Source organism: Amblyomma maculatum, chromosome 4 (assembly GCF_055883805.1).
Source record: "Amblyomma maculatum isolate TAMU_Amacu chromosome 4, ASM5588380v1, whole genome shotgun sequence".
In the NCBI taxonomy this organism is placed as follows: domain Eukaryota; kingdom Metazoa; phylum Arthropoda; class Arachnida; order Ixodida; family Ixodidae; genus Amblyomma; species Amblyomma maculatum.
The window spans coordinates 159,578,031-159,599,473 of record NC_139347.1 but is presented as its reverse complement, the minus strand read 5'-3'; the positions used below and the strand labels follow the sequence as shown (position 1 = coordinate 159,599,473).

Genomic DNA, 21,443 nt, shown 5'->3' with positions numbered 1-21,443 from the left:
CATTTCACGGCCCTGTTGTCTATGATGGCGCCATGACAGGTTCATTTTGTGGCCGAGGCGAAAATCCTTTGGATTCAAGATTCTGACCAAAACTGTACTTAAATGTTGCGTTTCTTGTGGTTGCCGCTGAGGTATATCGCTGTAGTGACTAACACCCACCTCAGCGCAGTACGATTATACCACATCGTCTCGCAGGAGCTCGAAGAGATCGCAGTAGCGGAAAGCAGAAATGCATCCAGCATGGTCATCGGACTCTACTGCCGCCCTCAGACGACCTGCGATCAAGTGGCGGAATACATAAAGTGAGCTTTCGATATTCTCTTGCCTTGTTTGCAAGAAGCATGGTGGTACTGTGCGCGTGGCATTTCAATCTCGTTTACTGTTCTTTTTTAAAGGCGAGCTTTGCTTAAACGCCGGCTTGTGATATTTGTGTATGCTTCTCTTCCCGCTGTTTATGTATGTATGTATGTGTGTATGTATGTATGTATGTATGTATGTATGTATGTATGTATGTATGTATGTATGTATGTATGTATGTATGTATGTATGTATGTATGTATGTATGTATGTATGTATGTATGTATGTATGTATGTATGTATGTATGTATGTATGTATGTATGTATGTATGTATGTATGTATGTATGTATGTATGTATGTATGTATGTATGTATGTATGTATGTATGTATGTATGTATGTATGTATGTATGTATGTATGCGTGTATGTATGTATGCATGCGTGTATGTATGTATGTATGTACCCGCCTAACCGTCCATCTGCCCACAAACGTATACCCACCTTCATCATCATCATCATCATCATCATCATCATCATCAGCTTGACTATACCCACTGCAGGGCGAAGGCCTCTCCCATATTTCTCCACTTAACCCGGTTCTGTGCTAGCTGCATCCACTTGACCCCTGCGAACTTCTTAATCTCATCCGCCCACCTAACTTTCTGCCGCCCCCTGCTACGCTTTCCTTCCCTTGGAATCCAATTTGTTACCCTAAACGACCATCGGTTATCCTCTCTTCGCACTACATGTCCTGCCCATGTCCATTTATTCTTCTTAATTTCCACTAGAATATCGGTAACTTGAGTTATTTCTCTGACCCACTCTGCACGCTTCCCGTCTCTTAATGTTACCCCTACCATTTTTCGTCCCATAGCCCTCTGGGTGGTCCTCAACTTAAGTAGAACTCTCTTGGTTAGCCTCCACGTTTCAGCGCCATAGGTGAGTACAGGTAATATGCAACTGTTATATACTTTCCTCTTTAGCGATACCGGTAAGCTGCTAGACATAATCTGCCAGTGCTTGCCAAATGCGCTCCATCCCAATGTTATTCTTCTTGTTATTTCCTTTTCATGGTCCGGATCTGCGGTTACTACCTGTCCTAAATAGACATATTCGCCTACTACTTCCAGTACTTCACTACCTAATGTAAACTGCTGTTCCTTCCCGAGACTGTCGAACATTACCTTAGTGTTCTGCATATTGATCTTCAAGTCTACCTTTCTACTTTTACTGTCTAGGTCATCAATCATTTTTTGCAGTTCATCTCCCGAGCTGCTCAGCAAGGCGATGTCATCAGCAAATCGCAGATTACTGAGGTATTCTCCATCTACCCTTATCCCTAACTGCTCTCATTCCAAGTCTCTGAACACTTCCTCTAAGCAAGCTGTGAATAGTACTGGGAGATTGTGCCTCCTTGCCTAACACCTTTCTTTATGGGAATTTTGTTACTTTCTTTATGCAGAACTATGGTTGCTGTGCAGCCACTGTATATATCTTCCAGCACTTTCACGTACGGCTCGTCTACCCCCTGATTTCGCAATGCCTGCATCCCCGCTGAGGTTTCAACTGAGTCAAATGCTTTTTCGTAATCAATGAATGCTATGTATAAGGGCTGGTTATATTCCGAGCATTTTTCTATCACCTGATTGATGGTATGGATATGATCGATATTAGAGTACCGTTTCCGAAACCCTGCTTGATCCTTTGCTTGATTGAAGTCTAAGGTTGTCCTGATTCTATTAGCGATTACCTTAGTAAATACCTTATACGTAAGAGACAATAAGTTGATTGGTCTGTAATTTTTAAGGTCCTTAGAGCCCCCTTTCTTATGAATGAGGATAATGTTTGAATTCTTCCATGGTTCCGTTACCGTCGATGACACGAGGCACTGCGCATACAGGGTGGCCAGTTTTTCTAACACGATATCCCCCCCGTCCTTCAGCAAATCCGTAGTTATCTGATCCTCTCCAGCTTATTTCCCCCTTTTCAGTTTCTAGTGCTTTCTTGACCTCGTCCTTCGTCACTGGTGGAACGTCTGACTGTTTTTCCCTACTGCCAATCTAATTACGGTCCTGACTACTTTGGCTACTGTAGAGATTTGTATAGAACTCCTCGGCTACTTTGACTATCTTATCCATATTCGTGATGACGTTGCCCGCCTTGTCCCTTATCTCATACATCTGGTCTTGGAGACGAAAGATTTGATTAAGAAACGCCAGAGTATGAAAGCTTCCAATCCAACAGACCGGATCGAATTGGCCGAGATATCAAAGCTAATCAATAAGCGCAAGGTGGCCGATATAAGGAAGTATAACATGGACAAAATTGAGCATGCTGTAAAGGACGGGGGAAGCCTTAACGCGGTAAAGAAGAAATTGGGCATACCCATCTTACTACCTGCCAAAGCACATACATACTGCAATCCTGAGAGAAGGCCAACGCCGAGGATAAAAGCTGCATGAGTCCCGCAGGGGTGGCGCAGTGCGCTCGACTACTGTTCTCAACGGTGTGGAATGGAATCCTGGCCTCGGCGGCCGCTTTTCGAACGAGGCGCAAAACAAGGCACCAGTGCACGTTAAAGAACCCCAGGTGGTCGAAATTTTCGGAGTCCTCCACTACGGCGTCTCTCATAGCCTGAGTCGCTTTGGGACGTTAAACACCACAAATCAAACCAAACCATACCAAAAGCTGCATGACTGCGTTCGTGCACAGGGTTGTTTGGCGTTTCCCACCGTATTATGGGAAATACGAAACAACGTCGTGCGTGAAAGCAGCCATGCACATCGTAAGCCGTAATATGACGATGTCTGACTGCAATGACGACACAGCCATCAGAGCCAGAATACTCGCTGGTATCAGAGAATGCTGAAGTGCCAAGAAAATTTAATGCGATAGCACTGCCATGGGGATATGTTCGTTGTCAAGTAATGGCCATAAGATGAAACGCTAATTAGTAGGTCTAGCGCGGAATAGTAGAGGTACTCTACAGTGCTTAATAAACTGCTAATTAGTGTCTGAATTTTTATTATTCGTTGCTGTAATGTGATGTGCAACTATAGTCCCCATTTTTGTGTTAGGGGTCGGGAAAGTCTTTTAAACTATCGCACTGAACAAATGCTCCTCCGCGATGAGGATAAAAAATAGAAAACTAAGCGACGTAGAATTCGTACGTCCAGCCTGCGACCAGAAAAGGGGCTGTTTCATTCCCACTCGACAATTTTTTTTTTCCTCTTCTACAATAGTGATTTTATTTTTAGAGTATAACAGTTCTCAATCATTGTTGAATGACGTTACGACCTGTGATGTCAAACTGTATTAACCAGTCGGGAAATTTGGTTTCGACCGTAGACATTTTGTGCGAATGATATCTTTTTCAATAGGCTGTTGTAGAATAAGGCTGCAGCAGAAGGAACAGGAGAAGGTAACACTCTAGAATTTCTGAGCCAGAATACTAAGGCCAACTGGTCCGTCAACAGGTAAGATTCTAACCAAGCCAGCCACGCTGGAGGAGAAGAACGTGAAAAATGAACAGATTGAATTGCAATGGAGCAGGATAAGATGCAGAGAACTAACTCAGTCTAGAGCTCAAGACAATTCGGGCATGCGGGAGATTTCTGAGACGACAGAGAAAAGATCGGGTAGGCGTATGTAATGAATTTGGGTTTATGTGTCGTAAATTGTGCAGTCGCGTGGTGTTGCGGGATTTGTGCGGAGCAGGTAGTGAACGAAGAGTTTGTCTAATGCTATCATATTGAAGATGTATTTCTTTTACCTCGAAAGCTTTTCTAGTCTTATGAAACGAAATACATTGCGCGACAGTTGTGCGGAAGATGTGCGCGGGATCTGTGCCTCGGATCTGTACGCTGAAGGTCACTTGTCAATCATCCTGATGGCGTCACCAGAAAATTAAAAATCCTTTATCCACGGAGAATCGAACCTCCTAATGAACGATGAAGTAGACTTTATAGTTCACAGTGGTATCACGGTTGAAGTCTCCCTAAAATTGCTGTCTTTTTAATTGTGCTTAACATCTGTAGAATAGAGGGAAACTATATTTTTGCAAAAGCAGAGAATATGCATCGTTTCTCGTGTAGGCCCGATTCTCAGCAGCATTTTTTTTTTCGCGAAAGTAGACGTGGCGATTTGTTAAAACCTGAATTGTCTTGCTATTTAAAATCTGGCGATATGTACATGACTATCTTGTACAATTTAAAAGGAAGCGACCTGCTAGGCGTGTGATTGGTGAGTTGAAGGTGTTTAAAGATAGTGCTATGGATCTCTAATTCGCCTTTGTAATGCCCGAAAATGGGGAACTTCAAGTTTCTGGATCTCGGCTGAAGATTGAAGCAGGGCCACACGTGCTGGGTCAACGAGCCGCGCTCCAAAAAAACTATTGCTAAATCATTCTTCAGGGCATTCTAAGCTTGTAAAAAAACGGCATCACCCTCTCTTGCCTTCGGTCTGCTCTAGAGAAATTATCCAAACTACCAAGGCAGGCAAAAGAACGAAGGAATGCAGTGGCCGTTCTTTATGTGCATTGCATGACGCAACGCATAATCTGAGAAATGTGTCTTGGCGTTTCAGTGTTAACGTGGTGTGCTCAGCACACTTACAGCTTCAACGCCTCTGTTCCAAAGGGAGATATCGAGGAAAGAAAAATATAAAGTGCGACCTTTCAAGTGTTCACTGAGGCATAGATCAAAATTTGTGAATTGTGTGCGGTCGGTGGTATATCAGATTCCTGTCACGTTCCAAAAAGTGTGTATCGGACAAAGCAGACGGTGTTTAAATATTCTCCTGAAAGAACATCAGATGACATCGTCTGATGGGTCGAAACACTGCTCTGAATGGGGAAAGAAAGAAATAAGGGAATGTAAGGCGAATTTGAAGAAACCCGAGGGTTCTGTACCGGCATTGTTATCAGCGCATTAGGGGATTATGGAAGCTTTCATCAGCAAAAAAAAAAAAAAAATGAACACGTCCATCAGTCCGCTCTCCATTGCGTTGCATGATTCTCAGATATGGTTCTTAGAAAACACAGTTCATGCAGATAGCTTCCTATACAGTGTAATCTTACGTTGATTATCTCTCATGTTTACTGGTCATGCGCTGCGTTTCTGGGCGTTTTATACATGTGTCTTCCTTCGGAATAAATGTTTTGTTGCGAGACAGCGCTTGTGTTGTGTACATCATCGTTCGTCGTATCTGTTCGTGTTGTATATATCCTCAAGTTGAGGAAATACGGAACGCTTTAGTATTTGCGATTTAAAAAAAAAAAAAAAAACATTTTGCATTGTCTTTGGGTGAGGCGGCTTTAGTTTTATTTTTCATTTTTTTATGAAACCTAAGTTTTTACACTTGGCGTTATCCTGGCGAAATTCTCTTCTAACTTTCACTATTTTGTTGTCTAGGTGATAAAGGAATATTTTTTAACTCGCACGAAAATATTATTCGTCAGTGATTCCATCATCAAGGCAGTATCTATCACAGTCACATCAAGAAGAAACATTCGAGTTGTCAGACCACTTGTCTACATTTGCTCAAAGCAGCCTTTTGAGGATTAATGCGCTTTTTTGTCTCAGAAATTATTGAGGTATAAAACATTTTGCGCTCCAGTTGTGGCATTACGCATTTACACAGTACGATAACTTCGCAATAACCGTCGATGATGCGACATACTGTATAAAAGACGTATAGTTGTAGACACGTACCTTAGATATGCGGATGACACAACTTTAATACCAGAACGTGAAGTGGAACTCGAGACTTCTTATGCGCGTACAAGAAGAGAGTGAGAAGTTTGGGTTTAAACTGGACATTAAAAAGATAAAGATCATGGCGTCTTATCTTATCAAGTCCTGGAGCTTCAAGGGACAAGAAGTGGAAGCTGTGACAGATTTTCTCTTCTTGAACTATTAGATTACTCCGGAAGGTGACTGTAGCCATAGAATTTGAGGCGCCTGCTTCTGGGAAAAAGAGCCATGGCTAGCCTTGACCGCCTAGTAAAGAGCAGAGACATTAGTCTGCAAACCAAGATCCGTATAACTCGTGCTATGGTCTTTCCAGTTGTGATGTATGGATGAGAGATTTGGACTGTGAAGAAGGCTGACCGCCGAAGAATTGATGCGTTTGTATTGTGGTACTGGCGGAGACTTTTAAGAGTTCCTTGGACTGCCAGAAGTTCAAATCAATCGATATTGTCGACCATAAACCCTGACTGCTCATTGGAGGGTAAAATTCTAAATTTAAAGCTCAGCTACTTTGGTCATCTGATGAGAAGAAAGGAGTCGCTGGAGAAAAATTTGATGTTGGGAAAGGTTGACGGTCACCGGAGAAGGTGTAGGCAGCGAACGCGATGGTTAGATGGCATCCTCGAGGCGCTGCAGATGAAGTTATGTGATGTTAGGAAGGTAGTGAGAGACAGGAAAGCGTGACGTGATATGGTCCATAAGGCACAAAGAGTCGGACACGACTGAACGACTGAACTGAACGGAACTGACAGCACAAGACCAGCGCTTTCCAATTACTGTGTTTGCTTTCTTCGATGCGATCAATACTTCATTCCGAATTGTATTTATCAGGAAGAATGTTCGGTTACAGTTTGGATGGATTAATAAAGTCCAATCTGTTTGCCCATGAATAACGCCAACGACTGTTACCTACATCCTTGAACATTGCTCGGTATACGGGTCACACCGGCGCTCATATGTATATCGCCGGCCTGTTATGAAATCAAATGTGGATTTCAGGTGACTGCAACCAAAACTGCGCTTCAAACCATTTGCAGTCGCTAAAACGTGCATTGAAAGTATGATACTCTGCTTACAGGACCGTGTTCACTCCGGGCGGACTGGTGATTCTGGGACACATCTCTCACCGCGACAACAACTTGACCGACTGCTTCATTCTGGGGCCAAATATAAGAGCTCTTGAGGGCAGAAAATATGAAAACGCAAGCTACGTGCATACTGTGGTAAGTTCTAAAGCATTCAGTCACCTCAGGTTCCAGAGCAGCAACGCGCACCAGTGATTACGTGTATAGCGTTATAAGGTTATTCAAGCCGCATTGACTACTGGACAGAGGGTTGTGATTCAGTTCTATAAATGTTTCACCGTACTAAAACATGCCCTTGAGCTTGATGAAAAGACATAAACCTTTGACATAAGGAAAAGCGATAGTTCTCACCATAATAAGCCGCAATTTGTTCTCGTAGATAATTGATTGAAGAACTTGTATATGTACTGCATACAAATATCGAGAAAACAGGCTCTATTTAATCAGCCGGCAATTTAAAACACGATGTTATAATTGCGTAGCGTTTCCAATATTTAGTGCATAATGTTTCTCGGTGATCACTGCTTGAGAACGACGAAGTAGGGGATACAGGAATCTGTCAGTGAACTACTAGTTTATGTTTCGCCACTGTTGAAGCAAACCGGTGTTGGAATTTCTCCTAAGCGCAACTGCCATTTTTGTACCTGCTACCATGAGTGATGGCTAAAAGTATTTTGAAATCACCTCAGCAGACCCGTTTTGTCCTTACATAAGGTCTCCCTCGGCTACAGAGCCAGTAGCCGGCCTGTGCATTTTCTTTTCCTTCTTCCTAGAGTCGCAACAACGTCTCCCTACTTTTCATCAAACAAATGTTCGTGGACACACATGAGAACGTTGGATCGCTTAACGTTTAAAAGATCTTCTGAGCCACCTTTCTTGTCGTGATATCTGAAATTGGTGAAGGCCAACTTTGCGAGGAGAGAATAAGCCATATGTCGTTAAGATCCAGCCTCTGTTGATTAACATTCGAAATGCATCACAAATGCATAAAATGCTGTTGGCGCGACGTGTGCGAAGAATTGCATGTTTCCTATTTGGCAAACACCTCGATTCGAAAAATATCACCATTCTTCATTGGTCACCTATCCATGCCGCGTGTGTCTTCCCCTTACCGTCCTGTAAGTACTTTTCTCGATGCAATGCAGTTGTACAGCTTTGAAGAGAGTCCAGTTCAGTAAAGATCAGAATGAATTAATAACCTCTAGATTCCTAAACAATACTAAGCACAATCCACTTTACATTTACAGTTTATGGAGGTGCATTCAATTGTCAGTAGAAATCTGCTTAACAGACGGCCGAGAGTTATTTCCGCTCGTGTACACATTACATTTCTTGACAAATTGTATACAGACTCGATACGTTCCCGTGTAGGTCAAAAAATAGTCTTCTATGATATAATAGTATTCACAATACGCGAAAACGTGAACTGCGCTTTTCTGGTATGTATAGACAGCTGCTTGTTTAATTTAAAAGCCGCGCCCGCGGATATAACACACTGCACAGAACTGATAACACTATATCAACTGTAATACATAACACGTACCATGAGAACTGCTTATAAGAATGCCAAGGTTTACATACAGCATAACGGCTGAATACATCAATTCACAACGTCAAGAAGTCAATTATTAGCACACGTAAAATGAATGCAATAACAATTGTCAGTGCAAGCAGAAAATGTAAACCGAAATTCACTGAAACAGGGTTGTCTTCAGCAACTGGGTCAAGACATTGAATACATTAACGCGCGTTCTCGGTTTGTTGGTGACCGAACGTACCTAAAGAACAAAGCCCAAAAACATAGTGCGGAATAGAAGAAGACACGTACCCGCAATTACGAACGACAGAATGTATTTATTTCAGGAACACGTGAGGAATACGTGTCAAGAACAACAAGCGCAGAAGCAGATAAAGGGGGAATATCGTCAAGGGCAAAAGCACAAACTTGTCTCCTCCTGGTAGCATACAAAACTTGAGGTTTGTTGAAATACGAAGCCCATGGCGCGCGATAAGTATGAATTCAAAGACTTCCCTGTTTTTTGAGCGTGAGTAATGCTTGACGATTGCTCCCCACTCAAGACTTGGAAAGGAACCTTGCAGGATTTCTAACTGATCACCATGTTGGTATTGAGAACAGTAGCGTAAAATGATGATGCATGCTCTCTGAAGAGGTCAATAATGCATCGCCGCGTCTGACCAACATCTGAGGTCTCGCAAGAAAAAAATACTCAGCGGTAGTTTTGTTTTTGCTTACGAGGCCTGAGACCTTGGTCAGGTGCTGTGGAGTGTCAACCATCGGAATCGCATTGGTCATCTCCATGAACAGTGCGATTATTGTGGCGTATACTCTAGGGCCTTCATTTTCTGCAGCAATCTGCAAGATATTATTGTAGTCTATGTAAATAACGTCACAGAAAGATTATTACTACTTTCAGAAACATCTATTATGTAATATCAATTTCCTTTTAGATGAGTTGCACCACATGAAATGTGTTGAAGCCATTGACATTCCCTTCATTTGAAGTATTGAGTACACTGGGATCATCATAGCCTCGGGGTCAATGAAGTAGAAACTCCCATGCCACCCCCAAGATGAACTATGGTCATTTTTCGAAGCGGCGTGGGTTTAAATGGAGGTTTAAAAACACGGAAAGGGTCTGGTTTCTTCGATTTTCGTGTCACCCTTTCATATGAAAGCAGCTTTCCGAGTTGGCAGCTGCTCTCAACTCTATCGTGCCATCGTATATTGTGGCAGCAAAGTCCACCGGCCACTCATAGGTCTGGTGAGTTCCATGAGCGAAAGAGAAAAAAAATGATCTCCTGCGAGCCATAGCGCGTCCTACCTGTCAGTGCCCGGCTATGTCAACTACTAACTACAACCTACCAGAGGTATCCTTGTAACTTTTGCAGTCTGCGAGGAGTTAAATGGAGATTATAAAAGTCCGGTGTGTTTAACATCTGCCATATATTACCTGCCAGAGGCATGCGTAACTATTACAGTCTGCGAGGGTTTAAATGGGGAACACAAGGATCAGAGTGTTTAACATCTCCACCTAGCGCCTACCAGTAGCATGCGAGGCTGCGGAAAGGTGAAAAGGTCTCGTTATTTGAAACCTGCCAACTACCGACCGTACGAGGCATGCCCCCTGTTATCTTGAGGCTTCAGAGCTTCAAACGGGGAGCCGGAGAATTTTGCCGACACGTCAATTCATAGTATTAGCAAGTTAATAATTTAGCACCAGTAAAATGAACTCTATAAAAAGCGTCAATGAAAGTAAAAAAAAAGTGCAAAACGAAATGCAAACAGAAGGCAATCCAGCAACTGGCTCAAGAAGATACAAAAATGCATTAACACTCGTTACTGTACTAGTTACTGAACTACTGTGTTAAGGCTGTTGCATAAACCTGACTGAGGCATGCTTGTGACATTTCAAGCCTGCGAGACTTCAAACGATAGACATAGGGAACGCCAATGCCGACGAACATCTTTTTCGAGATGGTGATACTAACTGCACGCGCGTCAAAACCCACCTCGTAAGCATGCAGCAAGGAGAAAAAAAAACGCTCTTTGTAACTCTTCCGGCATACCAACCAGCGAGGTCCTTAAAACTTTACTTTTCTGCACAGATATTGGAACTGCAGTAATCGCCGTGTTATATGTCTCAGCTAAATGATCAGAAGATAACCAAGCTGAGGCGTAAACCATGCGTACAAGCTTTCTCGATTCACTAGGACTGGAGCTAAGCCACAGCAATATTTATGCCACCTTAGCGCCCGTCTGTTACCTTCGCCTTAAAATCCGTGCCCACATCCATTTCTTCTTGATTTCGACTGGGATATCACTAAACCACCTTTCATCCTTCACTCACTCTGCGCGCTTTCTGACTCGAAAAGCTGTTGTCTACAAAGGTTCGTACCAAACCTCTCTCTGTTGCGTTCGATTTAGGCACAACGTTTTTGTTAGCGACCACGTTTCTGCCCCTAAGGTGAATACCTATGTGATACAGATGTTATATATTTTCCTCTAAATAGCTAATAGTAAGCTGTCATTCGTAATCGGCCAAATGTGCTCAACTCCCATCTTATGCTACTTATTTCACTTCCGTAATACAGATCTCCGTCCACTACCTATTTTAAGTACACGCATTCCCTTGCCACTTCCAGCGCATTTGTAGTTGTCGTAAATGGCTGTTCTTTTGCGATTCTTTTGAGCGTTGCTTTATTCTTCTTCATATTAATTTTAATATTTAGGCCTACTGCTGCACTTTGCCTGCAAGTCATTGTCCATCCTATGCAATTGATTCCCTGTGTTACTTAGCAACGCAATGTTATCTGTGAATGGTAAATTTCGTAGAACCCCTATCTCTAACTACAGAGAGATCATGTCTCCTGCATTAAAACTTTTTCGGACGGGGATATTACAGTTTTTATGTACATAAAATTATTGCTTCTGTCCCGCCACTGTAGACATGTCCTAGTATTTTCACATATGAACCTTCTACACTCTATTTCCTCAATGCCTGCATGACTGCTAAGGTTTCGACTGAGTTAAATACTTTCTTGTCATTCCGAAATGCGATATTAGTTAGCAGGTATTAGTTAAGAGGAAGCAACTAAGCTTCTCGCCTTATTTCAGTGATGGCATGCAAGCCTGCTTTTCTTCAAATTCTGCCTTTGTTTACTCTTAAGTCATCCGGTTTTGTAACTGTAGGCCGATAACATTCGCAGGAATATCACCTATACCTTTTGTCTGATTGTACTCAGATTCTTCAGTGATGCGGAAAATGTTTTTCCTTTTGTTTGTTTTTAGAATGCATATAGCTTGGCTACAACGACGCGAAGCAAACTTCAAGTTTCTTTTAGTCCTGAAGTGTCAGTGTTCCACCCGCGCATTTCACTCCTTAATCTCAGCACAAAGTATATAACTTTCCATCGAACGAATAGAAATTACGCGTTGTTTTGCAGGGAAAACATAAGTCTGCTATCACTAAATAATTTGGTCTCACAGGGGAATGCCCTGGAAGTTGTAAGGTACCTGCAAAGCGTACACGGCATTGACACAATGTACGCTGTGTCCTTCACTACGGCGGGGCGCTGGTACAGACCGAGGTATCCCGATAACCAGAACGCCAAAGCAGGAAAGTATCGTCCGGGAAACGCCTGCGAACTAGGAGACTACCCGCAGAAAGCATTTGCGCAAGAGGTAGGTCTCACTTTGGCCGCTGAGATTTGCACTGCTTGCCACATCAATTCCAACCAAAGTGGACTTCCGTATTCATTTTGTGATTTGCTTCAGGTTTGTCTCTATATTTAGAAAGCAAGAATAGCGAAATGCAAAAGAAATTGCACTGAGGCTCCATGAGACTTTTTGAATCAAAACGGTGGAGTAGAATCGAAGTAAGGTTTCAACGTCAGGAAAAAAATATATACAGCTTAGTTTCCGGCGTAGAGAATTAACCAGTAAATGTTTATTGTCATTGGCTGGTTGGACCTCCGCTTTCCTGGATAGCCAACCGCCGAATTCTTTCCATAGCAGCCACGGTCAGGTGGCGCTTTCTCCGACCTGCGTCAGAAAGTATTCTACCCACTATAGTCGCCCATTGGGGTCGGACCGTGACCGCCACTCTCCGGCGTCTCCCACTTATCCCCGGAAATTGAAGAAGGATATTTCATCTCTCCGCTCTGCCACTTGGCACCCTTGGACGATGTTTCATATCCCTGATTAAATGAAAATATGAATTCCATTTTGCTATTGCTTGAAATTACTAAGCAATTTATTTCCGCACGTAAATATGCTTGAAATCGCAAGCGAGTGCGACAGAGTGTGCGACTGGAAAGTGACTGCCATAAAAGCCAGCCGGAAAGCGATCACCGTTGAAGGAAGATGAAGGCAACCATGTAAACGGACTGTGGCAAGAGCACAGAATTGTGCAACCAGGTGGTGCTTACCACAGAAGGTGTCAGGGAGGATTACCGCAGATGGCCAGTTTAGCGTACAAGGAGAAGTTCGCAAAACGAGGGTGGTTGCCGTTCAGTGAGGAGAGCTACCACGGAGAGGCCTATGACGAGTACTAGGCGGCTTGTAACACGAGTGTTATTACTTGGAAGGAAGCAAGTTCAACAAGTCTGGCGAAATACCCATCTCAGTAGTGCTCACCAAGTAAGGCGCAGGAAGAGTATATGTGGCGAGAGTTGTAAATGGGACACGCTCCGTGGCAAGGCAGCATCCAAATATAGGCTGAGTGGTGAAACCTCCACGCTCCAGGAGCGCTGGAAGTGACAAGCAAGAGCATAGAAAAAAGAACAAGGATGGCTAAATGAGGAAAATTGGTGATCATCATGTTTCTTGATTCATATTCGCTAGGCTCGCTTCCTTCTGATGCGCTCACTGCACGTCTTTTTTTTTTCTTTGTCAGGCTTGCGACAACACCTCCCTCACCTACAAGTCGACGTTTTACTACGCCTCGTATGACAGCACTACATTCGCTTTCGATAAAAAACATGGCTTTACACTGACCGTCGAGAACTTGGAGGAAATCAGGCGTAAGGTAAATTTGAATCATTTGGTCGTTTCCGAAGCTTGCTGTACATTTGCCATCGATTTGCAGGCGAAGATGACGAACACGTTTGAATTTGACGAGAAGTGCCGCAAGGGCGGTCGAGGACTCTAAAGGATTTAGCGTGAGATGCCTCCCACGTTAGACCTGTCTGCAGTGTGGTCACAGAAGCGCCGCGCATAGAAAACATAAGCATTGCGGGCATCACATTGCTTTTCAACTGAAAGTGTTAGGGTCAAATTTTTAAACGCTTCTTACCTGAGTGAGGACGCCTTAGGAGCGGCTCGCCTTCCTTTAGTCAATTTTTAAACACGCCTTGCCGAGGAGGGCTTAACTAGGGAGGCCTCCCTTGGAACGCCCTTTACACTAGGTAGGCATTGCGCCACATTCATGCTCCCTTTCATCGCTCCTTCATAAATCTCACGCTTCCCTGCTCAACAACTCGCTTTGCGTTTGCGCAGTACGGTGTATCTGCCTGCTCGGGAGACTTTCACAGCGAGTGGAAAAACACGCAGAGCGGACATTCTGAGATTCTCCTGCAAGCCCCTCTGCAGAAACAAAACGTGTCAGATAAAAGCCGAGGGCACATGGGGGCGCACGTTGTTAGAGACACAATGTTATAAATGTGTACTTGCTTCTCTAAAATTTGAACCATTATACCTCAAGCATTAAGCGCATATCCTCGACACAAGACTAATACAAGCGGCTCTTCGCTGCTATGTGTGCATCCTTAGCTAAAACGCCGCTAAGGATGGATTGAAAATTATAGGCCTCCCATAAACGCCTCATTGAGTTGAGGAAGCATGGGGATCTCATCGTGGAAGGTAAGGAAATAGCGTAAGTGAAGGAGCGGTCTGAAATTCGGCCCTCAGAGAGATGTTTCGGGAGCAAGCAGTATGTTTTACATTGCCAAATTAAAATGAGTAACCAAAGGTCTTGTAACTTCGCAAAATAGTTATATCTTTCTGGTTGTTTTCTGCGGGGGGTGTTTATGAAGAAAGAAAAATGAAAATAAACATGATTGTCTCGCTAATTTTTTTGATACCCAATTTTCACTCTCCATAAGCTCCCCGAGCAAAGGGAATGGTACAATTGAGTCGCCGTTCTTTTGCCTGAACTGAAATTTTAATCAGCAATTCATTTATATTTCTCTTCAGAAAGATACGAACAGCATATTCTTCGAGCTTACGATTGGAAGAGGTTTTGTCGCCTTAATTGTCGCATTACCCAATTTTTAGAGCCCCGTGTTTGAAAAAATAGTAGAGCTAAGCATAGCGTGGGATTGAGGCAGAACAGATATAGATTTGATTTAGGAATGTAGCCCTGCATTCTGTCATGGTATATCGCCTTCAGATCCCATATTTTTTCGTTTTCGTGATTACCTAATCTTTCCCCAGCAGCGAACCTCTGGGATGTTTCCTTTGCATCCACCTTCCTGTAGTGATGTCCCCTGCTCTTCGCCATAACCTCCAAAGCCACTAAGACGCCCATAGCTTCCACTTTGTTCTCCTCCGTTTCACACTTCATTTTCCCCAATTTCTATATATACGTCTGGAAGCGCATGCAATGCCAAGCTAGCACATTATCTAGCTACCGGTTGTAAGGAACCACACAACATAGATACAACGCGCCGGTTTAACCAAACCGTACAACCAGCCTTGACTCGGCACTGAAGAGCCCTAGCAGGCTGACTCCTATCCCTCCCACCTTAAATGGGCACGTGGAGTTCACGGCTGTCTCCCAACTTGATGATAATATGTCTTTATTAAGCTCCCATTACCGAATGAGTTCTCGGCTAATGTAACCTGCCAGCCACCACCTGCCGGAGTCATGACCTGGTTTTTTCGCTCCCAACGATGTAAAGCCGGATTTCCTGCAGACGCGGCCTTTGGCATTCTTATATTGAAACAGGAAGTGTGCGCAGCAGGGATACTGGAAGGCTGGATTCTGGTCTAACCCTCCTATCTCAAAAGGCGATGCACCTGCCAGTTCGGCAGTATACAATGGTGTTTCGTCACATCACACCAGACGGCGACACTCAGTGCACGGTCATGTACCCTGCCAAACGAGCCCGTGATTTTTTGGCTGACAACGCCAGTTCTGGCGATTTTCTGGAGAACGGGATATTTAACGCGATCGTTTAAGGCGAAATCCTTTGCTCATGCTGCCGTGGACAAAATGTGTCCCACGCGGCGGCTCTGATTGGCCGAGGCGGGATGACGTCAGAGGTCTCGACCAATCGCACAGCACCACTACAGTATGCGCGAATGCGTGCCTTATATGGCCATATCTCAATCAATATCAGTCACTAATTAACGGCTTATGAAATAATGAATGTATTAATTAAAAATAATAGCTGATTAAGTAAGTCATTATATCACTATTGAATGATTTCCTGCTTAATGACTAATTGGTTAATTATTTATGACTTACTAATTAGTGCCAGTTGCGTAGCAGAATTCAGCACTCAGGCATAGCCTCCTTTATACACTCTGTGCCTGTCAGCTCCGCGCTCCGCGGCCATCGCCGCCGATCCTCCTCCGTTGACAAGCTACGCCGCTGACTGCCCAGAGAGGGCGACAGCGACTTAGAGTCACCTTTGCCAGGCGAGTGCCGGGTGCGCCGTGTTGCAAAGCGGTCCGGATAGCCACACGCTGCCGCTGTCTCGCTGTTTCGTGGACTGTTCTGCTGTGTGCAAGGTCATGCTTATACTTTTCTCTGCCTTCGGGTGCTGCAGGAATACAGCATTGCACCACCTGGTAAGTGCCAGCTTTGCTTTGTCCTTCCGGCGATCGCTGCGTAGTTTTCAGCTGCTTTGAGGCTTGTAAAAAATAGTGACAGCACCAATATGTTTATTAAGCGTCAATACTGCGAAAGTAATGTTAGATGCGCACCTGTGCTTTTCGCATTGCAATGCTAATTGCCTCCCTGCCTAGCTCGTCTGCGTAGTGTGTTAGTGTGCTCCTGCGAAGGTTTTTTTGCAGTATACGCTAATCACGAAAATGTGTGATAAATTAGAAACACAAGATTTACCTATTGTGTAGGTGACTACTTTAAAGTGAGTTAAACCAAATCTTGCAAAGCCTATATTAGTTTCCCTTCTCGCACTCAACCGCATTAAGGCCTGTGAGAAACAATGACAGCACCAGAAGTGTGTTTATTACGCGTCAGTAAGGTAATAGTAATATTAAATGTGCACGTGCATTTTCTGGACTGCGATGAGAACTTCCTCCCTGGTTAGCTCGTCTGTGTGGTATGTTACATGTGCTCCAGCGCAGTATTTTTTGTTTCGCTAACTGCGCAATTCTGTGAAAAAATAAAAACACGAGCTTTGCCTATTGTGACGATTATTTTGGAGTGTTCGAAACAGAAAGATGCAACGCGTATAGTTGTCTTTCCTTGTTTTTCTAGTTAAGAAAAAAAACGTTTGTACAGCTGATACAAAATTGTTCTCCTTACAGATCTCAATGGTATACTGCGATGCAGTTGTTCCAATCATCTGCAAATCAAGCTGGCTTCTGAAGTGCTATCAGTCACAGCAGTCACCGTGAACTTTTTTCCCTACTTGTGGCAGCCATTCATCACACCGCTTCTACATGGTACTCTTGAAATGTGTAAATAAATGCTGGTGCCTTTCTTCTTAAATTTTGTTTTATTGCAGCGTAGACAAGCATTGTAATTTTTCTTTTACCATTGGCGCTAGCGTAGCAGTCATGCAGTTTTTCGAGCCATGCGCAATTTCTTGAAACTGCCTAACATAAAGTGTCATATAGCGTTGGTGTTATTGCCTAACAAGTATCATGTTCACTTGTTATGCTTAGTGGACGTCGGCCTTATAAGTAAATATGCTGAATATGCACGACTCATGCTTAGGAACAGTTATCCCGCTAGGAATAACAGCGCTCCCGCCCCGCGCCGACATGCGTGCCCGTGCGACCCGTGCGCCTCGACCCCTACGTCAGCAGCGCCCTCAGCGAGGGGACCGCGCAACTTTACTCGACGACGCCGCTCTATTGTTCGCGCGGCTCGTTGAGAGGACACAGAGTATAAAGGAGGCTATGACTCAGGCTTTCGCCTTTCACTACTTTAGTTGCTAAAGTCATTCGTATTTTTAATGTAACAAGCGTAAGAACTAGTGCACGCGGATGGCGCAGCTGCTACCGTGCCTCAGTTCTACAGGTGATGCGGTGCTCAGCAGAAAAGGCCTAGTTTTCGCGCAAAGTAGGGGGAAAGACCCGTGATCCACAAAATTTGTCGTCGACGTTGTCGACGGTGGTGCTGGCGCTGGAAACGATAAATCACTACCATGTCCCTGGTGGGGGATAGCTTACAGGCGACATGGCCAGAAAATGACTGGTCATTCAGTTATGACGTCACAAGTGTTCTTGAAATGAGCAAGGTCACAGGCGCTGCCAAATGGGTGCTGCGTGAGACAGGAAGATTGAATATCCGACCCCACTGGATGGCGACAGATACGCGCTTTCGACAGGCTATTGAGGTTAGCTCTTATTCGGCTCTCCAAAAACGGCAGTTATTGAAGAATGGCCACTTATATAATGCGGTAGCTTACGGCTGCATTCTATCGAGTGAACGTGAGACCGCGCGACACAAATTAAGAGATGAGTTACAGGGTTAGTATCAAAGTGTACATCAACGAACGAGGGACCGCAGAGGAGCCGAAGACGAGAGCCATTGACGCTCTCTTATGACAGCCTTAAAGGCAGAGCCTAACTGTGCCCCGAAGCACATCGGTGGTGTTGTAAGATCGTGGTACGGCAAGAATGACCTTGCTGCATCGAAAACAGCGCCGGGAATAAGGACAGACCAGGATTTCATAAGGGCGGTGTTCGGTGCATTTCGTTTATTTGTGCGGCTTAGAAGCGATATTGCAGGAAGCTCCAGTATTAAAAAGCTGCCGCCATTCAGCCTCCGGCTCACAACATAGCATACATTTTACTTTTATAGTTTGCGAGAGTGGCCTCAAGCACCAGGAGATAACTTCCTGTGAACAACCTTGTCTTCCCAGAAAGAGCATTTTTTTTAATCAATCTCAGACACTGCCAAGTGAAACGTTCGAAGAATATTATTTTTTTTTTGTATTCAACTCACTTGAAAAATTAGCAGGGACTCCTCCAGTGTGTCGTGTATTAAAACTTGAGCCTCCTCCAGCTGCAGCAGCTGGTACTTCTTCAGCTTGAAAACGTATCGCTGCCAGCAGCGTTTGTGTAGATATATCTGCTCCTTTAAAAATATTTCAACACCATGGTACAAATTTGAATAAGTATTGGCGACATATACAACATTTTCTTGTAAATGTTATTACGAAAACACTTAAGCATAGCACGATAGATTTCACCAATTTCCAGCTTCCGTCCGCCTAACTAGGGCAGTAGACAAGGGTTGGGTGTCTACACATATAGTCTGCGAGCAGACTCATTTTTTACTGGCGGCCTATAAGAACCCCTGAAAAAATATATTTGGCTGCTCCATGGCGCTAAATCGAATGTCATTATGGCAGCAAACAAGCTTATATAGCTTCTTATAATTATGCTGTGCATGGTTATACCATGGTTATATTTCAGCTTCATACTTTAATTTGACATCTGTATAACCACGGACATACCATGAGTAGCATGCCCATGGTCAAGGTCGAAGCTATTTAGGCCTACTTCACACTTGAAGGTTAGATGCACAGGTCAAGAAATCAGATCCCAACACAATTACTTAATTACGCCTTTATAAGGCTAAAGAGCGTGTTAGGCTTGTTAAGCCCAATAGCCCTTGCAAAGATATGTCTGAAAGGTCGCATTCCACGTCCGTGTGCTGTGCGATGTCAGCGCACGTTAAAGATCCCCAGGTGGTCGAAATTACTCCGTAGCCCTCCACTACGGCCCCCCTTTCTCTCTATCCACTTTCACTCCCACCTTCCTCCCTTCCCTTACGGCGCGGTTCAGGTGTCCACAGAGCAAGTGTGACAGATACTGCGCCTTTCCCTTCCTATGAACCAACCAACCAACCAACCAACCAACCAGTACTTTGCTGTCTGAAGAAACATTAGCACTGTTTACACGGCCCTAATCGTAATTACGTTTGATTAGCCTTGTTTAAGCCTAATATGACTAAATAAACCTATTTAGTGTGGTATCGTTCCGTGCTGTGCAGCATAAAACTTTCGCTTGGCTATATCTAAGCTCGATAATATAATTAAACAAGGTCTTGTTAAAATATTGCGCCCGAAGCATCACTTGTTTAATTAGCTATCTGTTAGTACTCTTTGATGTTGGTTACTCCTGCACACATTCCACAAATTCAACCATCACCAAAGCTCGGAGTTGGAATGATGTGCCTACTGATGTTGGAATTACGCATTAATGCAATTTCACTCTTACGTGTCCACAGCCATTTTGCTAAAATTGAAGAAAAAGTACATATATATGACGCAAGAATGATTATTTTGGTAAGCAGCTTACAGCAATATTTTCGTGTTTTATTTTTTTTTATGCGTTATTAATATTATTGCGCATTTTTGTAAGCAATATTTAGCAGTTTTAATGTGAAACGACAGAAGTACTGTCAACACAGCTTTTCCACCGTTTACTATTTTAGGTTTGCACCAGCTGGGAAAACAACACCGACCTCTTGGCCGGCATCGCTGTCTACGATGCGAACTACGATTCCGCTGCGAAAAACTGCCCCCCATATCAAGGTGCCGCTTGGGCATTCCTGAACCGGTTCGGCGACGCCCGAGATGTGCTCAATGTGTGGGGCGACAGAACATCGGGAAACTTCACGAGGAAATGCTACCTGAGTAAGTTATAGGCGCAAACTACGTTTCAATGCAAGTAACGACAACAAAGCCATGTGGGAAAACTGAGCGACCGCTTAAGCTCCGCATTTGAGGGTGTGACGCAATAGCGTTCATGCCTCCCGTCTTCGGCTCCTTTCCGTGATTGGCGTGTATTAGTTTTGATACTCACTTAAGCATTCAAAATAAGTAATATTACGCATAATAATTCATACGTTTAATAACAAATATGTGCTCACTTTTCAATTAGACGACCCGACATAAATATAAATCCCTGCTTTAACCAGTCGTACGGACGTGCCTACCACGTTTTCCACCCGTATTCACAAGCATGCCTTGACTCGACGCTCCACCTCCACTCCGTGGAGGGGGGAAAGCAGCCCCTCCTCGAATCCAAGGTCGATTCGGTTGCATGAACGCCACTCGACGTTCCCTTCGAATAAATCCCCACGAGATATACTGCTTCGCTCCAAGCAGCCCAAATAGCACACAGGGAGGAGATTAAAGTCATAACTTGTCCCGAAAACTGAATTTTTCAGTGTGTAGCACGCTCATTTTTGCATGTCGCGTCTTCTAAACATTCTTTACAAACAACTTTGACATTTACAGTTTAGTCAAACATGTTTTGCGGGCTGTATGAGAAGGCAGATGTGAAAACTGGCCGGAAACGACTTCATATCTCGTAGCTGACCCTGCCGATGACGTGGTGTTCATGTAGAACAAGACATAGGTGTCGAGAAATAGCGCTTATACTTGCGCTTATTCTGGTTTGGTCTAAATTTCTGTTGTATTCTCCCTTTACTCTCGGAGGGCTCAGAGATGAGCGGTGAAAAAATGTGTACTGCTCAGCAGCGCTTCGCAATGCTAGCCAAAAAATTCAACTCTCGAAAAGCAAATACCGCTCGCGATTTTCAAGCAAGCTGAGAGACGTGACTGTGAATGTGTGCTT

General features: G+C 43.9%; 1 protein-coding gene across 1 annotated transcript in view; it reads left to right on the top strand.

Annotated features, from left to right (window-relative positions):
* LOC146193362 (uncharacterized) overlaps window positions 1-21,443 on the top strand; it is a 105,039-nt gene that overhangs the window by 81,774 nt on the left and 1,822 nt on the right. Inside the window, exons 6-10 of the mRNA XM_084600525.1 lie at window positions 196-302; window positions 7,126-7,270; window positions 12,141-12,335; window positions 13,549-13,680; window positions 20,296-20,497. Coding sequence (XP_084456651.1) covers window positions 196-302; window positions 7,126-7,270; window positions 12,141-12,335; window positions 13,549-13,680; window positions 20,296-20,497 — 781 coding nt within the window. The remainder of the gene's footprint in view (window positions 1-195; window positions 303-7,125; window positions 7,271-12,140; window positions 12,336-13,548; window positions 13,681-20,295; window positions 20,498-21,443) is intronic.